At 38.3% G+C, this 22,725-nt stretch overlaps 1 protein-coding gene across 1 annotated transcript in view; it reads left to right on the plus strand.

Moving 5' to 3' along the window:
* The window catches only part of LOC150090807 (kinesin-like protein KIF28), a 195,201-nt gene extending 185,231 nt beyond the window's left edge, over positions 1 to 9,970 (plus strand). Inside the window, exon 19 of the mRNA XM_090373827.1 lies at positions 9,896 to 9,970. Coding sequence (XP_090229953.1) covers positions 9,896 to 9,970 — 75 coding nt within the window. The remainder of the gene's footprint in view (positions 1 to 9,895) is intronic.
* Positions 9,971 to 22,725: the final 12,755 nt, after the last annotated feature.

Raw genomic sequence — 22,725 nt, forward strand, 5'->3', positions numbered from 1 at the left:
CTTTGCCATAACGGAATTTGTATTGTTGCTTGCTCGGTAAACAGACGGTGAGTGTTATCGGTCTGGAATAGCAGTTGAATCCCACGGGAGTTTGAAACCCTCTCGAAGTGGAGGGGGGTAACCTGACCTTTTTTCTTTAGAATCACTAATTGAATCACAAACAGAGTCATATTGGAAGTTCTGGCGTCATAAAAAAATGTTCGTAACATAGTTTCACCAGTAAACTTTTCCAAAGTTTGCCATGCTTCTCGTGTGGGCTACCTTAACCTTTGCCTTTTTTTTCTTAATAAATAATTTATCCACTAGTCCACCAGTGATTCTAAAGAAAAAAGGTCAGCTTATCCCCTCCACTTTGGGAGGGTTTCAATCCCCCATGGGATTCAATTTCTACTCCTGACCAATACAAATGTTGGAGCGAGCAACAATACAAATGCTGCTACGGCAAAGTACTTTTACTGGTAAATTTATTGAACTTTTGCATGCTTCTCATGTGGGCTTTCTTTACCTTCGCCAATTTTTTTTTATTTGTAGTGCTGAATGAAGTGAAGAGTCCCAATGGATGAAGTGAAATACAGATCAGTGATTTGGTTCCTCTTTCTGCAAGATAGAACTCCCAAAACAATCCCTGAAGAAATGATTGCTGTTTGTGGAGAAGACTGCCTGGGTTACAGTGTTGTTGAACATGAGTATAAACAATTCAAATGTGAAAGAACCTCAGTGCATGATGAAGAAATCCCAAGTTGCTCAGCAACTGCAGTAACAGAAAAGATTACTGTATTAGCATCAAAGAACTAGCTGCAGAGCTCCAAATTAGTCTAGGGTTTGTGGAGAACATAATCCATTAACAGTTGCATATGTGTAAAGTATTTGGTAGATGGATTCCCAGACTTCTGACCCCATTACCAGAAGGAAAAGGCACATTTCCTATGCACAGAAATGTGCATAAGAATTGATATGCCAGGAAAAAGCAAGGAGTTATTTTTGCAGGTAGTCACCATGGATGAAACATGGATCCATCACTATGATCCCAAAATGAAACAAGTGTCAAAACAATGGAAGCATGCAGAAACATCCCCCCCCTCAAAAAGGCAAAGGTACAACCAAGTGCTAGCAAGATGATTAGTTTTTTGGAATCAATATAGTGAAATACTAATAGATTATTTTCAAAAGGGCTATACTGTGATAGCGAAGTATTATTCTAACGTCCTCATAACGCTACATACTGCTATAAAAGAAAAAAGACAGGGAAAGCTGTTAAAAGGTGTGTGGCTGCTCCATGATATTTCCCCTGTGCATTTCCCGCATGCTGCAGTGAGGTGTTCCCATGAATGTGGGTTTGAAATATCGCCATATCCTGCTCATTCTTTGATCTTGGATTTCTTCCTTCTTCCTGCCCCGAAGTCCTTGCTTCACAAAAAACACTTTGCGGCAGATGATGAGGTCATTTCTGGTGCTGAGTCATAGTTTGAAGGAGAGTCGAAATACTTCTATAAAACTGGCCCATGGAAGTGTATTGAAAGATGGCAAAAATGTGTCATTTTGTCTGATAACTATGTTTAAAAAGTGTAATATACATGGTGCTTGTTTCAACCTTCTATTACAACTACTTTTGGTGAATACAAATCTTTTTTGAACATCCCCTTGTAAATATTGCCCTCATAGGTAGATTGGATTCTGGAGGGATTTGGGGGGATTTATTTTACTTCTTTAAAGACACTACACACACACACACACACACACACACACACACACACACACACACACACACACACACACACACACACACACACACACACACACACACACACACAAGGTGGCAGATAAAGTCCTCATCTAGGGAAAAATCTTGGGAACTTGCAGCATACTAAAGATGCAGTGTATATATAACAAAATGCCTAGTACTTGTTCATAGCTGGATTTGAGCAATCACTGTAGTGGTGGTGTGTATCTCATAAATTAACAGAACTAATTGTGTAGCTATGCTGGTAGCTCAAAAAAGCATTTTTTTTTTTTTTTTTTTTTTTTTATGAAAATCACAGGTATAATAGGTATTAGAACCTGTAGTACAATCAGGTCTCCATATTCACAGGATCTGTATATTTGCAGATTCATGTTTTTGCATTGGCAGTTGCAAAATTTATCATACTAAAAATTTGGCTATAGCTCGCTACATTCATGCTGAGTGATGGTGTGGCACACATCTTCAGTCTTGCAGTGAGCATTATCTGAGTAGGACTATTGTGACCTTTGGTGTGTTGTGTCTGTATTAGGCTCCTTTTGCTTAAAATATTACTGTGCTTATGTGAATACCCATGGGTTCTAAACGAAGTGTGTTTAGTGATGGACAAAAGTCTAAAAGGGCCAAGAAAGTGATGCCTTTGAATGAGAAAGTGTGGATTCTAGATAAATTAGCAATAGTAGAGGCATATCATGCAAGAAAGCAAACTTATGCAGCAACAGCCAGGAAAAAAAAAAAAAAGCACTCCCATTTCACCCCTCCGTTCATTCGAAATATCTGTCCAGCTGAGCCTTAAATTTATTTATGCTGTCAACTTCCACAACAAGAGATGGAAGTCTGTTCCACCAACCAACTACCCGCTGGCTAAAGGCAAATTTCCGCACATCTATCCTACATCTGTCTTTCCTCAGTTTGAATTTATGCCCTCTCAGGTGATTATTCTGAGCAAGAGGAAGAATCCCATCGGCATTGAGCATGCTCAAACCATTCAAGTCTTTATACACCTCTATCAGATCACCTTGCCGGTGCCTAGTCTCCAGACACTGTAATTTGCAAAACTTAAGCCTTTCTTCGTAAGAGCAACCCTTTCTTCCATTCACTAATCTTGTTGCCCTTCTCTGTACTCGTTCCAGCAGCTCTACATTCTTCTTGAAATGAGGCCTCCAGACCTGTATACAGTACTCAAGGTGTGGCCTAACCTTGCCTTATACAAGGGAATAATCACCTCCTTATCCCTGCTAGAAAAATTCCTATATATCATTGACAAGACACCATGAGCTACTCTTGCAGCCTGTCTGCACTGCTCAGAAAACTTCATATCTGCCTGCACAATTATCCCCAGGTCCTTTTCATTCTCTGCCACTGTCATTGTAGTACCACAGAGTTGATACGTTGCTCTGGGGTAACTGTTTCCCATATGTAGTACTTTACATTTGTCAAAGTTAAACTTCATTTGCCACCTCTCAGCCCATCTGCTCAACCTTTCCGGATCCTGTTGCAGCAGCATAGTGTTAGTAGTGTCCTTAACAACTCTGCCAACCTTTGTATCATCTGCAAACTTGGACATTAAGCTTGATATACCATTATCAGTATTATTTATAAATACAGAAAACAATAATGGACCCAACACTGAACCCCGAGGGACTCCACTAATAACATTAGTCCCCGATGAGCAATGTCCATTGATTACCACTCTCTGTCTTTTCCCCTTCAACCAACCCTTTATCCATAGCAGCAGTTTGCCTCCATTGCCACATTGCTCCCATTTGTGCAGCAGTCTTCCATGTGCAATAGTATCAAAAGCCTGTCTAAGATCCAAGTATATAATATCAAAGTTATTCCCTGCATCCAGTTCTTTTGTGACTGCATCATAGTATCCAGTCAAATTGGTCAGGCAAGACTTCCCCTTAACAAAACCGTGCTGTGTCCGAGCTATAACTGAAAGTCTTGTCTAGATGATCCTGCAATGCTTCTTTAACCAGTGCCTCCATTAATTTTCCTGGAACAGAAGTTAAACTCACAGGTCTATAATCACTTATGTCAGCCTTTGATCCCCCTTTGTGAATTGGGGTCACATTTTCACATCTCCAGTCTATGGGTACCTCCCCTGAGTCCAAAGAAGCTCTCATAATTATGGCTAAGGGTTTTCTTACTTCCTTTGCTGCTTCCTTTAATATAACTGGATAGATTCCGTCCACCCCAGGTGCCTTCCTTGTGTTTAACTTCAACAATTTCTCCTCCACTTTGCTCTCAGTTATTACAAAATCATCTAGCTCATTGCCAGAGTTTACTTAACCTCTGGCATTCCCCTTCCTGAATAACTCCTCATGTGTGAATGTAGATGCAAAATACTCGTTTAGTTTGTTAGCCACCTGAGCAGGATCCTAAACTGTCAAAGTCAAAGGACTTATATATGCGGACTCCTAAATGTCAAAGGACCTAAATGTCGTATATGTGGCCATAGGCCACATGTTTGGTTATCAATGAAAGTATATGATACATAAGGAAACAAAAAACTGAGATCAGAGAGGCAGTGTAAACTGGTGGAATTCTTACTGCTAAATATACGGCTTATGTACATGATAAAGTGATGTTAAAAATGGAGATGCACTGTTCATTTGGATCGAAGACCAGCAAAAGAAAAACTTGCCTGTGAACATTGGTATGATTTCCATTAAGGCCTTCATTCTTTACAACAGATTTAAGCATTAAGTCCCCTGTACCAGTAGCACTGCGGAAACCACTTTCATTGCCAGCAAAGGCTGGTTCCAGAAATTCAAGAGGCGTTATTCACTCCATAATGTAAAGATTGCAGGCGAGTCTGCTTCAACTGATCACGAGGCTGCTAAGGCCTACTCATCTGAACTCAAGAAGCTCATCAAGGAAAAGGGATATAAACCTGAACAGGTTTCCAATGCCAATGAGACAGCAATTTTCTGGAAGATGCCTCAGCATACCTAAATAGCCATCAAAGAGAAGAAGCCCCCAGGATTCAAGGTGGCACGAGATTGGGTTATGCTGCTAGTTTGCAGCAATGCAGCAGGCCATATGACAAAGCCTGGCCTAATCTTCTGCATGCAGAACCCAAGAGCTCTTAGAGGATGTAACAAGAATACCTGTGTAATGGATGTGGAATGTAAAAGCCTGGATGGTGAAGAAACACTTCCTGAACTGGTTCCATCACTGCCTCATCCTTGAATTTGATTGTCACAGATTGACCAGACTTTACCGAAATTCAGTCCAATTGACTCAAGTGTCACTTGAATATGCTTCTTCAGTGTTTTTGACTCTCGGGTAGCAAGCACAGCTTGCTATATGTGAGAAAATTTCTATGATAGCCTCAAGGAGCAAAAGTCACATATGAGCAAACCATTAAAATATCATCAATATGCTCACATTTGATTTTTACCATCAACTTTTACCATCAAAAGTCATGTGAGCAAACTGAAATCCAGGGCACACATTAAAGTTTGTGTCATAGAAAAACAGTTATAACATGATTTTAAAACAAACCTACATTATTCCAAGTGGTATTCCTAAATGCTGACACTATGTTAACAGGAGAGGCTACTTCTACAGGACTGGGATACACTTAATAGAAAGTGTGCAAGAATATTTGCTGATGCTATTGAGGCATTGTTCGGTGGGTAAGAAAACTGCTGGCTTGGGGAGGGTTCATAGACTAATAGATTAACAGTAGCTGCATGCAGATGTGAAAGTGATTCTTGCGCCATTTCTATTGGAATGAGCAGTAGACTGGAAAGCAAGGTGCTCAGGATTTTCAGGACTGCCAGGAGTCATGGAACAAGTAAATACATGGCCTGTGTTAGGATAACTAAGGATAAGAAGAGGTGCATGTATACTTGTATTTACACCAATGCTAGGAGTTTAGTAAATAAATTTGATGAATTTGCTGGTCAAGACATCAAAGGCAGATATTTTTGGGATATCAGAGATGTGGTGTCACACAGATATAAGGAATGCAGATTTGGAATTTTGGGAGTACAAAGTGTATAGAGAGGATAGAAAGGAAAGAGGGATCATGCTGTTAGTTAAGAAACACGCAAAATCTAAGGAAGTGCATTCAGTTTTCATGGGTGGACAGTGCAATGTTGAGTTAGTTTGGTGAGATGTAAGCACTGAGAATGCAAAATTGAGAGTAGGAGTGTGTTATAGGCCTAATGACTCTGAGTACAGTGAACAGCTGTACAAAGAAATAGAATGTTTGATTGTTTGTTTTTTGTTTTTTTAGGAGCATTAGCAACTAAGGCCATATTGCTCCGGGGATATGTGGTTATCATTCTCTGACCTTCCTGCATCCTCTGTATTTGGTGGTCACAGGCTCGAACCCCGGTCTAATCAAGAAGCGTGTGCTACGCACTGCTGCTCCTGCCCACCTGGCTACAGAGGCTCCTGAGAAATAGAATGAACCACTAAATCAGATTGTCTTATGATGAGGGATTTTAACTTCCCAAATATTGACTGGTACTTGTGGGTTGGTCACTCACAGACTAGCAAGGCTTTTGTGGATTTATTGGATGATTGTTTTCTACAGCAGCATGTTCAAGAAGCAACTAGAGGGAGTAACACTCTTGATCTGATTATCAGCAGTGATTATTCATGCATTAAGAATTTGCAGATAAAGGAACCACTAGATGGTAGTGACACAGTGTACTCATGTGGGATTTGCTTAAAGATGTAACTCTACCATCAGGGGTAAAGGGATGGGTTTTTACTTTTGTAAAGGTGACTACAGTGGTCTCAGACAGTTTTTAAATTCTACATAGTGGGACCAACTGGTGATGTTACCAACAGCAAATTCTAAATGGGAAGCATTCAAGGAATTAATCTTGGAAGCTACTAGACTTTTCATACCAACTAAGAAATGCTGTTCAAGGTTTAGGTGTAAATGGATATCAGCTAAACTAATGAGACTCATGGCAGAGAAGAAAAATGCATGGGATACATATAAATTATCAGGTGACATAGAAGCCTTTAGTAGATATAAGCTAGTCTGTAATCAAGTTGCAAAGGAGGTTGGGCTAATGAAGGCAGATTATGAAAAATATTTGGCAAAGGATACAAAAAAAAAAAACAGCAAAGACTCCTTTGCTCATATAAACTCTAGAAGGAAGGGGATGAATCAGATCAGTCCACTTGATATCGATGGTTCAACTGTTGATGATCCTGCTCAGGTTGCTAACAAACTGAATGAGTATTTTTTGTCTATTTTCACACATGAGGAATTCTGTAGGAAAGTGGATTAAAGAAATTTATTAAACTCTAACAGGGAGCTAAATGATTTTGCAATAACTGAGAGCAAAGTGGAGGAGAAATTGTTGAAGTTAAACATAAGGAAGGCACCTGAGGTGGATGGGATATATCCAGTTATATTAAAGGAGGCAGCAAAGGAATTAACTAAACCCTTAGCTATAATTATGAAAGTTTGGTTGTACTGTGTCCCTAGTTTATAAAGGGCGATCAAAGGGTGACATGAGTAATTACAGACATGTTAGTCTAATTTCAGTTCCGAGGAAAATGGAGTCACTTTTTAAAGAAGCACTATGGGATCATCTAGACAAGACAGCAGTTATAGTTTAGACACAGCATTGGTTTGTTAAATGGGAAGCCTTGCCTGACCAATTGGATTGGATACTACAATATGGTCACAAAGGAACTGGATGAAAAAGTAATTTTGCTATCATATACTTGGATTTCAAGAAAGCTTTTGATACTGTTGCACATTAACTTCAGCAAAATTTAATATGATGCATATGATGCAAGAAAGCAAGCTTATGCAGCATCAACCAAAAAAAACCCTTCCATTTCACCCATCCATTCACTCCAAATGCCTCTCTATCTCAGCCTTAAATTTATTTAAGCAATCAATTTCCACAACAACAGATGGAAGTCTGTTCCAGCAATCAACTACCCTCTGGCTAAAGGCAAAACATGGAATACTACTGTACAAATTGGAGCAATATGGCATTATGAATAAGTTGCTATGGATATAATAAGAGCAAGCTGCTATGGAAAAAGGGATGGTTGAGTGGGAGAAGACAAAGGGTGGTAATCGATGGACCCTGCTCTTTGTGGACTTATGTTATTAGTGGAGTCCCCAAGGGTTCACTGTTGGACCCATTTTTGTTTTCTGTATTTATCAATGATATTGATGAAGATATATCAGGGTTAATGTTCAAGTTTGCAGATGATGCAAAGGTTGGCAGGATTGTTAATGTCAGTAGTGACAGGACACTACTGCAACAGGATCTAGAAAAGTTGAGCAGATGGGTTGAGAGGTGGCAACTGAAGTTAAGCATTGACAAATGTAAAGTACTGTATATGGGTAGCAGTAACCCCAGAATAATGTACCAAATGTGTGATGCTATACGTAGGGTAGTGAAGAATGAAAAAGAACTTGGGGATAATTGTGCAGTCAGATATGGCTTTTAGAGCAGGGCAGACAGGCTGCAAGAGTAGCTCATGTCTTGTCAATGATATACAGGAATTTTGCTAGCAGAGATAAGGAGATGATTATCCCCTTGTATAAAGCAATTTTCAGGCCACACCTTGAGTACTGCATAGAGGTGTGGAGGCCTCATTTGAAGGATGTAGACCTGCTGGAATGAGTACAGAGAAGGGCAGCAAGATTGGTGAATGGAACAAAGGGTTGCTGTTACCAGGAAAGGTTTAAGTTCTGTAATTTTCAGCATCTGGAGACTAGGCACGTGCAAGGTGATCTGATTGGGGTATATAAGTCTTTGATTATTTTGTGCAAGCTTAATGCTGATGGGATTCTTCGTCTTGCACAGATTACTCACCTGAGGGGATATGAATTCAAATGGAGGAAAGACAATTGTAGAATAGATGGCAGAAATTTTCCTTTAGCCAGTGGGTGGTTGATTGTTGGAACAATCTTCCATCTGTTGTAGAGGAGGTTGACAACTTAAATAAGTTCAAAGCAGAACTGGACAAACCTTTGGAGCGAACGGATGGGTGAAATGGGAAGTGTAGTTGTTAATACACATACACACACACAGTAGCAAAATAATGTACCTAATACCACTGGCACACAAAAAACTACCCGAGGGGCTCACATCTTGTGAGCATGGGCTTGGCACAACCAGGGTCCTGAGCTGGACATTATCGTTCTTCTCTTTCTTGGTGATTGCTTTCTATTTCTGACTCTTGCTCACGCTCTCTCTCTCTCTCCCTCTCTCAGGGTAACTCCTCGGGAATTTTTTTGGCTTGTGCAGCATCAGGCTTCCTTGCACCATATGGCTAATAATAATAATAATAAAATAATAATTACAATACAATTGTTTATGACAAACAGGAAAATTAAAGGTATAGCTAACTGATAGATTGGCACATATCCAAAATGACTATTGCCTTCTATGATACAGACTTTGATTCTTTCAGTGATATCACTGCAGCACCAGTAGTGCTGCACTTGGAGCAGTACTGATGCTACAATATCCATTCCTCAGAATCTTGAAAATGCAATAGGGATGTAGCCTACTCAGCCTGGATTTTGTGTAACCCAAAAAAAAGTCCAATGAACTAGGTAGTCATGACACGAAACCCAGACAATCTGAATTGTTGCTGTTTGAAGTTCGTTTGTGCCATGAATTGAAGAAAGATTGCAGATTTTAGCATTGGTGTTCTCTTGCTCTGCACCTAACCTTTTTTGTGCTATCTTTTATATTGAGGTTAGTGCTATTAGCTTCTGTGAGTCATCACAGGTCCCCAAGCATTCCATTACTCTTCAGAGAGGGACTTTATTTATCAACCTGTATATGAAAGTATATATGCATGCATGTATATGTCAGGCACACATACTTGTATGCAGGTGCCTCCGTAGCCAGATGGGCAGGAGCAGCAGTGCGTAGCATACGCTTCTTGATTAGATCTAGGTTCAAGCCCATGATCACCAAATACGGAGGATGTTGAAAGGTCAGGGAATGACCACCGCATATCCCCAGAGCAATATGGCCTTAGTTGCTAATGCTCCTAAAAACCAAAATAACAAACAACAAACAAACTTGTATGCATGACACACATTCTTACTTACACAAAAGAGATACATTTATATATTTCTTTGCATGCACATGTATGTAAAATGAAAAGATGAAAAATGCCTTTTATTCATTACAGGTTGAATTAAGAGAACAACTGGAAATTGTTGATTACAGAGGCAATGAAGTAGGCATTATGAATGTAAGAGAATAATTTTTAAATTATGATTTTAGAGTTTTTTAGTTGTAGTTCTTCATATGTGTGTGTATATTTATTTATAAACATAAATAACGATGGTTTGCATAGATTTTGATGCTTCCAAAGTTCATGGTGTTTTGGATGTGCCTTTAATGCTAATGTAAAAATTCAAACCGTTTTTACCTGCCATATATCGAGCTTTCTTTACAAACAGTAAAAATTTTTTTTTTTTTTTTTTATTTGATATACATTCCATCTATATGTGATACGAGTGCTACACTCTGTGACTGACAGGAATAGATGTTGCCCATATGTGTTTAGACATGTAAAAGCCTACAAATCAGATAACTGTATAAAACTACAGTTTCTTTTGCATTCAGTTGTTTTCTGGTGCTGTTGGGCTAATTAGTATCTGCTTCTAACATGATTTTCATATTCTGTGTCTTTAATAGTAGCAACTAGTTTAAGTTGTGAACAACCCAAATATATTTTGTTATATTTGTAGTAAGTGTAAACACAGGCAGGATATATCATCAATTGTGAAAAATCTATATGCTGACTATTTTGGAATTAAATTAAGTTACCAGGATAAAAGTTAGGCCTGTCATACATGTTGGAGGTCTTGTGATTGTGGTAATGTATTAAAAAGAAAGCCATGACATTTGCCATTATGTAATGTGAAGAGAACCTTGGGATCATATTAATGACTGCTATTTTTGTTCCATAAATGTAGCAGGTTACATTTACAGAACAAAAGTAGCAGGTTGTAATATGAAGATCAAGCAGAGCATTGTGTATCTCAACAACATTACTTCAGCTGTATGGCCAGTACCCAATGGGTCTGAACTACTTGCACCAGCTGTTCTTGAACATATGCTATCAAGATCCTAAATAAGAAATTTATGGTCTTGAGGATGATATTGTGACAAAGAAATTTACAGCTCTAAACCATAGCTGTTTATCCAAAGTGAACTTGACAATCTTGGGAGAGATTGAAATCTACCCAAAGGGTCTGCAGAGCTTTTAGGGTCAAGACTAGTCCCAAGAACAGTCCTTTCATGGTACAGATTTTGAAAAAGAAATTTTTCCCGATTTTGCTGAAAAAGACTCAATATATTGCAACAACATTCCAGCAGTTGTGAACTTTTCTGGAACTTTCTACTAATCAACAGAGTTGGAGACCATTAGCATTAGTAAGGCACATGATGCAAAAAAGCAAGTTTATACAGCATCAGGAAAAAAAAAAAAAAAAAAACCTTCCCATTTCATTGATCCATTCATTTCAAATGTTTGTCTAATTCTGTCTTCAATTTATTTACACTATCAACTTCCACAACAACAGATTTCCAGCAATCAACTACCCACTGGCTAAAGGCAAACTTCCGCACACCAGTTCTACAACTGTCTTTCCTCAGTTCAAACCTACACCCCTTCAGGTTTGTAATTTGAGTAAGAGGAAGAATCCCATCAGCATTCAGCCTGCTCAATCCATTCAAGGCCTTATACACCTCAATAAGATTGTCTTGCAGGTGCCTAGTCTCCAGAAGCTGCACTTTGCAGAAATTAAGCCTTTCTTCATAAGAGCACCCTTTTGTTCCCTTCACCAGTCTTGTTGCCCTTCTCTGTACTCATTCCTAAAATGAGGCTTCCAGACATGTATGCAGTACTAAAGGTGTGGCCTGACCATTGCCTTATACAAAGGGATAATCATCTTATCCCTGATAGCAAAATTCCTGTATATCATTGACAAGATCCCATGATCTACTCTGGCAGCCTGTCTGCACTGCTCAGAAAACTTCATATCTGACTGCACAATTACCCCAGGTCTCTTTCATTCTTCACTACCCGAGCTTAACGCCATATGGGTAGCAGTAATCCCAGAGAAATGTACCAACTAGTTGGTACATTTCCCTGGGGTTACTGCTACCCATATGCAGTACTTTGCATTTGTCAATGTCAAACTTCGGTTACCACTTTTCAGCCCCTCTGCCCAACTTTTCCAGATCCTGTTGCAGCAGCAACTGTAATTACAGTCATTAATAACCCTGCCAACCTTTGTATCAGTTGACTTATTGAAGCAAAGCCTAAAAAGGAGTTTCCCTTCATAATGAAAACAAGTATGCATCCATTCCTTGAGCCCTTTCAGCAGTCTTGACAATTAAAAGACTGCTGAATGGGTTGTAATTAAATTAAACTTAAAAGAAAACTATGAAAATATTAAAGTTATTTAAAAAAAATTCACTACGAGGATCATGGTTGGCTAATGTGTGGGGATTTTAAGGTTATTGGTCTGCTATTTGGCCAACAACTTGGTTACACAACTGTGTGAGTGAGATACTCAAGCAAGAAATGAACATTGGGAAAGAAAGTGTGGCCACCAGGTTCAAAGATCATTAAAGACAACAACCCATCTGTTTCAAGTATATTTGCACTAAATTTCCCTCACTTGCATTTAAAAAAATTAAAGCAGAAATTTTTGTTTGATCTCAAATCCATAAGCAGTATTTGAAGAATCCATGAACCAAATTGAAAGAGATGCTTGGACTGGCTTTAAAAATGTACATAATATTTTGGGAAACAACAAACACCCAGATGATGGCAAGTGATGTGGTGGAGAAATTCAGAAAACTAGGCTGCAATAGGAGTGTTGAGGCACACTCTTTGCTCTATCTTCTCATTTCAGCTATTTCCCAGAAAATTTAGGTAGTAGAAAAGGAGGGGGAAAGGTTCCATCAAGATATACAGTAATACCCCGAAGTTACGCGATAGGTGGGTCCGACGAAAATCGCTTAAGTCGAATTCGCGTAAGTCGAGGTACAACTTTGCATATAAATACATATAAATTTTGTTTAATTGGGACCAAGGACTAACAAAAACACTAGTTTAGAAGTAAAATATTAATAAAATTGCAGTTCTTTATACATATTAATACAAAATATGTATTAAAAAAATAAATGACTTACTTAAAAAAGTTATTTCGATGTCGATGGCTTCATAAAATCTAACAAATTCGTCTGACGACACAGCGCCTTCTTTTTTTCACGCAGAATTTCTTCCTAGCAAGCTAATAATTTTTTTATTCCTTGCTTTGTAGCTATAACGTGTTCTTCGTTGGAATCTATGTTTTCTAAAATTTTTAAGCCCTTTTCAATTGAGCTGAGACCTGTCAAGTTTGCAATTGTCATGTGCTTTTCGCCGTTACCTCATTTAGGCCTGTAGCTCGTGCAATATCACATGGTCTTTCATTTCGCTCAAAGCATTTCACGATTTCATATTTTTTTCTCTATCGATAGAGGCGGACTGGCCATAAGCCTTACCGTGGAAACCCCGGTGGGCCGGAGGCTGGTGTGATTTTGGCCATAAACCATAGTATGAGGCCACTATAAATTTTCCCAGGTAAGAATTTTTGATCCAGTCCACCTCTGTTTATCGATATTGCTTTCCTTTTTGTCTCTGAATCTGCAGTGTCTCCACCAGTACGCTTCCTTTTCACACCTTTTAAGTATTTTACTCATTTTTAGGGAATAAAGCACAATTACAAAACGAGGAGGCACGCTTGATACGCATAAACAAAGCTGCGCGCATGTAGCAACTGAATAAACAACACCATAAAGGCAGAGATACACTATTAACACCTCACATTTCTAGAGTTACTACCATAAAACAATAAAAATCCAGTTGCGTTTCTGCTAGTGGAATCTGTTATAAACTGGTAGTTATTGTTATTTTTGGTTTTTAGGAGCATTAGCAACTAAGGCCATATTGCTCCGGGGATATGCGGTGGTCATTCCCTGACCTTTCCGCATCCTCCGTATTTGGTGGTGACGGGCTCGAACCCCGGTTTAATCAAGAAGCGTGTGCTACGCACTGCTGCTCCTTCCCACCTGGCTACGGAGGCGCCTATAAACTGGTAGTAAACTCGATCTAATTGCATTTGCGATTATACCGATAGCTGGAATTGTGTTGGATTTTACGTTATTATGGTGAAATGTGTTTCCCCTTCACTGATATAAAAAACCATAAATACATTTTCAGAATCTTCTCTTCATTCCTATCGTGTTGCGTTCGGTTGGGGTGATTCTGCGTTCGACTGCCATTTCTTGTAAACACAAAGGCGAATCATGCATAAGCCAATTCGGTTTGTGTTATATTATAAGATATCATTACCGTATTTATAAATAGTGTATGATCGAATTTGTGTAGTGTAAACACATGTTATACGAGGACTGACTGTATACGGCTCGACCGACGCGATCCATTTCTCTCGTGAAAACGATGTAATTTCTGACAAAAGTTGAGCACGAATTCGAACGTACACATATAAATACGACAGTTTGAATACAAATTCTTGTATATGTGTGCAGCTCATGCACAGCAAAGTTGAATTTTGTTCATCTTTCGCTGTCACTCTCCGCCGTTGCACCGTATATTGATAACATATGAAAAACGACCTTGAAGATAGTGGGCGGCAGTGTTGCCAAACGAAAAAATCAAGAACCGCGTAACTCCGAGTTCGCATAAGTCGGGGGTTCCGAAGGAAATATAATGCCAATATGATGGCTGACTACCGCCTGATGCTTAAAAAAAAAAAAAAAAAAAGGAACGGGCATTGAAACTAGCTGCCAAATGCACACTTTAATCCAATCTAATGTGTAAGAAATCCAGTTTGCAGCCATCTGTGCTTGACTGGAGGATTTAGTCTTTGATATTTCTGTTTTTGCATATTCTTTTTGGTATTTTTATATAAAAATAACCTAGTTGCAAAATTGATAAAAATACAAAATAAACCAGAAACACCACTACCAGTTTTTTTTTTTTTTTGTTATTCATTGAAAATTGATGTGATAGAGTAACTCGAGTAACTTTTGAAATTTCCATTAAAAATGTAGTTGAGATTTCTTAAAATGCAGACTGGTGTAATCATATAAATAGAAAAATTTTATGATGTAACCAAAAAAAATTTCTTTATGTAACTGTTTCTTATATGCATTGTGTTCACCAAACCAACTAGTGCCATTGGTTTTTCTCTAGAATTAATATTTTGGTGGCAGTTCAAAGAGTTTTATATTTTTGTGGCATTTATATATATTACATAAGTGTACCGATGCTGCGATATATAAGGGCTTATAGCAGTGTTATTTTTTTTTGTTTTCTGTGGCTACCAAATGAAGTGTAAGTTATTTCCAGACTCATTCTGATATGTTTGTGGATATTTTATAAGGCCAAAACAGTTGAAGAATTATATATTATTTGGTGGCCAAAAGTTTTTTAGGTGCATATGAACAACTCTATTTTGGAATGCTGGTTGAACAAGACGAGTTGGTACCTCATCTCTGCTGTGCAGAGCTGTCTTTTGGTGTCCATAGGCCCTAGATACTTTTCATTCTGTGGCCTCACTAAATTTATATCACATGTTAAAATTAAATTTTTGTCTTTAAAGAAATTCAAAAACATTTCAAAAACAATATTGGCAAATGATGCAGAAAGCAAGCTTATACAGCATCAGCCAAAAAACCACCCGTTGGCTTAAGGCAAACTTCCTCACATCTATTCTGCAACCATCCTTCCTCAGTGTGAATTTATGTCTGCTCATGTGCATAGTCTGAACATTGAAGTTAATTATGAGGGCAACATTGTATTAGGAGAGATTCCTTTTTATTGGAGAAGTGCCAGCATATTTCCAAAACAAAAAAGCAGTTCTAAGAGTGAAGTTAGTAACTATAGACTAGTTAGTCTGATTTCAGTGATAGTGAAAATCTTGGGGACAGTGATTAAGAGTGCAATCCAGAGACATTTAAATAGAAATGGCATTCTGAAGGACATACATGTTGCAAGGAAGCATGAGGCTTATGCTGCACCAGCCAAAAAAAAAATTCCCGAGTTACCCTGAGACAGAGAGATGAATGATGATATCCAGCTCAGGACCCTGGGTTTGCCAAGCCCATACTCACCAGATGTAAGCCCCTGGGGTTGTTTTTGTTAAAGGAAAATCATGTTTATCTAACCTGGTAAACCATTTTGATGTAGTTACTGATGAGCTGTATGTAGGGAACAATTTTGATGTAGTTTATTTGGATTTTAGCAAGGCATTTGCCTCAGTCCTTCATGACATGTTACTATATAACCGGGAGAATTACTTAACAAGTACAGGTCACTGTTGAAAAAAAGCCGTGAATTAGGGTCGAATTTGAAATTGTCTGCAATTCTGCCCAGACACGATAGGAGGGAGTATAGGATGAGAGCCTTGTTGATCATTTCGGCCCTGGAAAGATTGTGCAAGGCTCAAGGGGTAGAATTTTTTTTTCAGCTTGGTCTTTACTTATTAACAGGAGAGACTGCTTCTACAGGGATGGGATACACTTAAATAGAAAGGGTGCAAAAATATTTGCTGATGCTATCGAGGCAGTGTTAGGTGGGTTGGAAAACTGCTAGCTTGGGGGGGATACAAGGACTAATAGATTAACAGTAGCCACTGGCAGAAGTGAAATTGATTCTTGCACTGCTTCTATTGGAATGAGCAGAAGCCTGAAAAACAAGATGCAGGATATTTCAGAGACTGCTGTGAGTCATTGCGGTACAAGTAAACACATGGGTTGTGTTAGGGTAGCTAAGAATAGAAACAGGTGCATGTATACTTGCGTGTATGCCAATGCTAGGAGTTCGGTAAACAGATTTGATGAATTTGAGGTATTGCTCAAAGCATCAAAGGCAGATATTGGTTGGGATATCAGAGACGTGGTATCACACAGACATAAGGAATGCAGAACTGGAATTTGGGGAGTACAATGTCTACAGAAAGGATAGACAGGATAGGAAGGGAGGAGGGGTTATGCTATTAGTTAAGAAACACATAAAATCCAAGGAAGTGAAGCCAGTCAACATCGCTGTACAGTGCAGTGTCGAGTCAGTTTGGTGACATAAGCACTGGGAGATCAAAATTGAGAGTAGGAGTGTGCTATAGGCCTAATGACTCTGATTAGTATAATAAGAAACTGAACAGGAAAATAGAGTGGGCCAGTAAATCAGAGAGTATTGAAATGGGGGATTTTAATTTCACAGATATTGACTGGAATTTGTGGGTTGGTCACTCACACACTAGCAAGGCTTTTGTGGATTTATTGGATGATTGTTTTCTACATCAGCATGTTCGGGAGGCAACTAGAGGGAGGAATACTCTTGATTTAATTATCAGTAGTGATTCTTCGTGCATTAAGAATCTGCAGATAAAGGAACCACTAGGTGGCAGTGATCACAGTGTGCTGAAGTGGGATTTACTCAAAGAGGTAACTACCATCAGGGTTAAAGGGAAGGGTTATTTGTTTTCGTAAAGGCGACTACGATGGTCTGAGACAGTATTTAAATTCTATACAGTGGGACCAACTGATGATGTTACCAACAGCAAATTCAAAATGGGAAGCATTAAAGAACTTATCTTCGAAGCTACTAGGCTTTACATACCAACTAAGAAATATTGTTCAAGGTTTAGGCCTAAATGAATGTCAGATGAACTAACAAGACATATGGCAGAGAAGAATGCATGGGATACATATAAATTAACAAGTGACACAGAAGCCTATGATAGATACAAGTTGATGTGTAACCAAGTTACAAAGGAGGTTAGGCAAGTGAAGGCAGATTACGAGAAATCTTTGGCAAGGGATGCAAAGAATAACAGCAAAGTGTTCTTTACTTATGTAAATCTAGAAGGAAGGGGATGAATCAGATTGGTCCACTTGTTATCGATAGTTCAACTGTTGATGATCCTGCTCGGGTAGCTAACAAACTAATTAATATTTTGCATCAACATTCACACATGAGGAGTTATTCAGCGAGGGGAATGCCAGAGGTGTATTCAACTCTGGCAGTAAGCTAGAGAATCTTGTAATAACTGAGAGTAAAGTGGAGGAGAAATTGTTGAAGATAAACACAAGAAAGGCACCTGGGGTGGATGGTTTGTTTGTTATTTGGTTTTTAGGAGCATTAGCAACTAAGGCCATATTGCTCCGGGATATGCGGTGGTCATTCCCTGACCTCTCCGCATCCTCCGTATTTGGTGGTGACGGGCTCGAACCCCAGTCTAATCAAGAAGCGTGTGCTATGCACTGCTGCTCCTTCCCACCTGGCTACGGAGGCGCCATGGGGTGGATGGGATCTATCCAGTTATATTAAAGGAGGCAGCAGAGGAAGTAAGCAAACCCTTAGCCATAATTATGAGAGCTTCCTTGGACTCAGGGGAGGTACCCACAGACTGGAGACGTGCAAATGTGACCCCAATTTACAAAGGAGGATCAAAGGCTAACACAAGTAATTATAGACCTGTGAGTTTAACTTCTGTTCCAGGAAAATTAATGGAGGCACTGGTTAAAGAAACACTGCAGGATCATCTAGACAAGACTTCAGTTATAGCTTGGACACAGCATGGTTTTGTTAATGGGAAGTCTTGCCTGACCAATTTGATTGGATACTATGATACAGTCACAAAAGAGCTGGATGCAGGGAATAACTTTGATATTATATACTTGGATCTTAGAAAGGCTTTTGATACTGTTGCACATGGAAGACTGCTGTACAGATTGGAGCAGTGTGACATTGGAGGCAAATTGCTGCTATGGAAAAAGGGATGGTTGAGTGGGAGAAGACAGAGAGAGTGGTAATCAATGGCCTCTGCTCATCGTGGACTAATGGTATTAGTGGAGTCCCTCGGGGTTCAGTGTTCGGTCCATTATTGTTTTCTGTATTTATAAATAATACTGATAATGGTGTATCAAGCTTAATGTCCAAGTTTGCAGATGATACAAAGGTTGGCAGGGTTGTTATGACACTAATGACAGTACACTACTGCAACAGGATCTGGAAAAGTTGAGCAGATGGGCTGAAGGTGACAAATGTCAAGTACTACCTATGGGAAACAGCAACCCCAGAGCAACGTATCAACTCTGTAGTACTACAGTCACAGTGGTAGAGAATGAAAAGGACCTGGGAGTAATTGTGCAAGCAGATATGAAGTTCTCTGAGCAGTGCAGACGGGCTGCAAGAGTAGCTCATGGTGTCTTGTCAATGATATACAGGAATTTTTCCACTACTAATACTAACATGCTTGGTGAGATCAGCAAAAGGGTGATCTCACCCTTTTGCCAATCTTGATTATGATCAAGATCAGCAAAAGATCTTGATCTGTAGCCCACATAATCTTCGATTATGTGAGCTACAGATTTGGCAATAGGCTCCATAGCTATTTATTATTTTGTTATTTTATTTGGTTTTTAGGAGCATTAGCAACTAAGGCCATATTGCTCCGGGGGATATGTGGTGGTCATTCCGTGACCTTTCCACATCCTCTGTTTTTGGTGGTCACGGGCTCAAACCCCTATCTTATCAAGAAGCATGTGGTGCGCACTGCTGCATCTGCCCACCTGGCTATGGAGGCGCCGGCCCCATAGCGGGGACATTTTACTAAACTGAGGTTTAGTAAAATTAGTTGTTTGATAAACTGAGGTTTATAAGGCTCTTAGGGAGGTTAGTAAAATGAACAAAGGTGGAATTTTCACTGTTATAAAGAATTTCAGAACTAGGAGCCATAAATTGAAATTACAGGGAAAGAAGTTTAGACTAGATTGTAGGAAGTTTTCTTTTAGCCAACAAGTTACTGATTGTTGGGAAAGTGTTGCCTCTGCTGATTGTGGAGCCTAACAGTTTGAAGAAATTCAAAGGCCCATTGGATAGTTACCGAGATGAGGAGGGAACACATAATTTGTCTTTTTTTTTTTTTTGTCAAGTGCAGCAAAAGCCTGTGGCTTCTTTGCACTATATGGCTAATATTAATACCTGAAAACAAAAAAAATATCATATACCAAAAATTGCTGAGCTTCAAAGCTGCAGCCCTTTTTTGTTTTCATAAAATTATTTGTTAAAAAAAAACTGTTGGTTTCTAGACAGGCAACTACATTACAACACTATAGATAGGTATAAAAGTTGATCACTATTCTGATGTCCATAGTTTGAATTTATTTTGGAACTATGGATATTTTACTGTTTGCAATCATAACTTCTTACTGCAAAATCATTTCTAAGTGCAGTTCAGTGAGGGGAGAAGCACAAGTTTTTGTGCTATTACTGATATTGGGTATTCGAAATGAAAATGGAATCTTATTCAAATTGAAAAATGACAGACATGCATCACTTGTGTGGACTTGATGAGTGTAAAGAGGCCACAGCAAGACGTTGGCACACAAAAAATGCTTCTGAATATCTGTTAGGTTGGAGGTAAATGTTAAAAAAAAAAAGTAAGCTGCAACCATCATCAATCCACTGCAGGATGGAAGCCTCATCAATGATTCATGTTGAGGGAAATGGATCAAAATCTGCTGTGCTTGCCCAGTGGCGGTTGGCAGATCAACTGTATTTAGCAGTCAGGGGTTGAACCCTGATCTACTCAAAGAGAATGTGCTACTGCACTCTCACCTTGACCACTCAGCTATGGAGGCCTTCAGGGTACTAATTTTTAGGTTGGAGGAGCCAGTTCTAAATCACTTAAGATATATACCTATATGTAGAATTTTATGGAAAAAAAACAGCTTTGTCTCCATCACAATCAAGATTATGAACCATATTGAAGCTGATTTTTCACTATGAGAAACTTTTGTGCTTAATTCCTACAACTGTGTGGCTCATATCCTCACTTTCTGATGAGGCTTCACAAGAAATGGTGGGATTAATTTTCACAATACTCATGACTGTGCAGAAGGTAATCAGTATGCCATTATCCATTTCAGAGTACCAGCAACAATTTAGTATTAATATATGGCCAGGAATTATTGCTGGCTGCATAATTGGTCCTTACATTTTGGAAAATTAATTTGGACAATTTTCATCCTGGATAATTAATCTATCCTTTAAGAGTGTTTAACGTGATTTACTAGATTTAGTTCTTTTGCTTTACCTGAGTCCACTTGATTTTTATATGTGAGGATCATCTGAAATCCATCATTTATGCAACACCCAGCAACACGATTGAATTACTTCACCAATGTTTAGAACAAAGATATCAGCAAATCTGAATAACTGGAATTTTTCAGTGTGTCAGGCATTCCACAAGAAGTGTTCAGGTGTGTATTTAAGTACAAGGGGATCATTGTGAGCACCTTGCATGTTTCAGCCTATGTTGCACATGGTTTTAAATACAGTGTAAGTCATAAACAAAAATTTTGGGAAAAATTTATATAAATTGTTTTTATTCTTTTCAGGTGCTGAATAGATTCTGAAAATGACTAATAATATATATTAGATGCTGGTTACTCACTTCCATTTTTAAATTTATAAAACCTCCAACTGCATGAAATTTTAAAATTATATATGTGCACATTTTCTGCTTCTGTAAATACAGTAACTAATTACAGTAAAACTAACTGTATACAGTAAATACAGCAGGTTATAGTGATCAATGGTTATTAGAATCAGCTGCTTTAGAGAATCATTCAAAGAACCAATTGAAATCAATAAAATGCACTACATTTCATCATCTTCAATTATAAGAATCAATTTTGAATGCCTCTGTGACATTTTTCTGGAGCACATTTCTAGAGGTCACAAAGCCATAAAACAATAAAACCAATTTGCAGTTTTTGGTTTATTGGGCCTCTTTGTTTGTACAATCTGTTATAAACAGGTAGTTACTACAGCCAGGGCTGTGAAAATGGGGGGTGCACTGGATACACTGCACTAGGGTCCCCAATCTAGGGGCTCCCCCTATCGAGAAAGCATAGAATTTGAAATGTTTTTAATAAATTTAGTAGATAAAATAATACAATCTTGATAAGTATTTTGGAGCTTTAAAATAATAGTTGAAATGTTTTTGTCTTTATTTTTTAATAACAATTTAATTCCTTAAAACCTTCGCAGACCTTTGTCAATTAATAAAATAATTTTGGAAATATTCCGTCGCCTTTTTTTGCTATTAATCATTTTTTTAACAATCCAATTGTTAATGATGCCAGACCTATCATTAAGAACGCAAACTCTGGACCTAGGTCCTTCAGGAGCCATTCATTTTAAGTTTCAAATATTTACAATTTAACAAAAAACAAATAACTATTTAATGAACATTTTATTGTTTACTGTAAGGAACACTGTAGATACTATATATTATTCAAAATTCAAATAAAATTTTAATGTAAATAATGTCATAAGTTCAAATTCCATCACTAAATATGGAAAGGAGTGCTAATAATAGCATGGCTACATTGTGTAGTGCACCAACCAGTAGCTATGCCAGTGCAGCTGCATTGCAGCCCAAGCTCGAAAGGGGCCTGTGAAATTTGGAAGACAGATTCATTTCTCAAGACAATTAACAAATTTCATTAATAAATGAGCAATTTTTTTTTAAAAAATTAAACGTAACATGTTCTATAAACCTGGCAACTGGCTGCCCAAGTATTGTTTAGATCAATGCCATGCTTATAGAAATATTAGTAAATTAAAGATAGTCACGAAATATTTAGCAAAACCAGTGTCAAATATAAATATACATCAGTGATTTTATTCTAGTGTGAGAGAATTTATTTTACATTTTTTGTGTGTATACGTACTCTGTTGTCGGAGGGCAATATGTTTTATTTCAGAATACAAAAATTTGTCACATAACAGTCTAGCTATGGCCAGTGTTTTCATTTTAGCTGCCTTTCGGACTAGAGATGGTTTTTTTTTTTTTTGTTTATCTGAAATGAAAAACTACAAGGAATAGGATGAGTTATTACTATACTAACCAAAGATAC

This window comes from Mastigoproctus giganteus, chromosome 1 (genome assembly GCF_048544385.1).
Source record: "Mastigoproctus giganteus isolate SK-2022 chromosome 1, ASM4854438v1, whole genome shotgun sequence".
NCBI lineage: Eukaryota > Metazoa > Arthropoda > Arachnida > Uropygi > Thelyphonidae > Mastigoproctus > Mastigoproctus giganteus.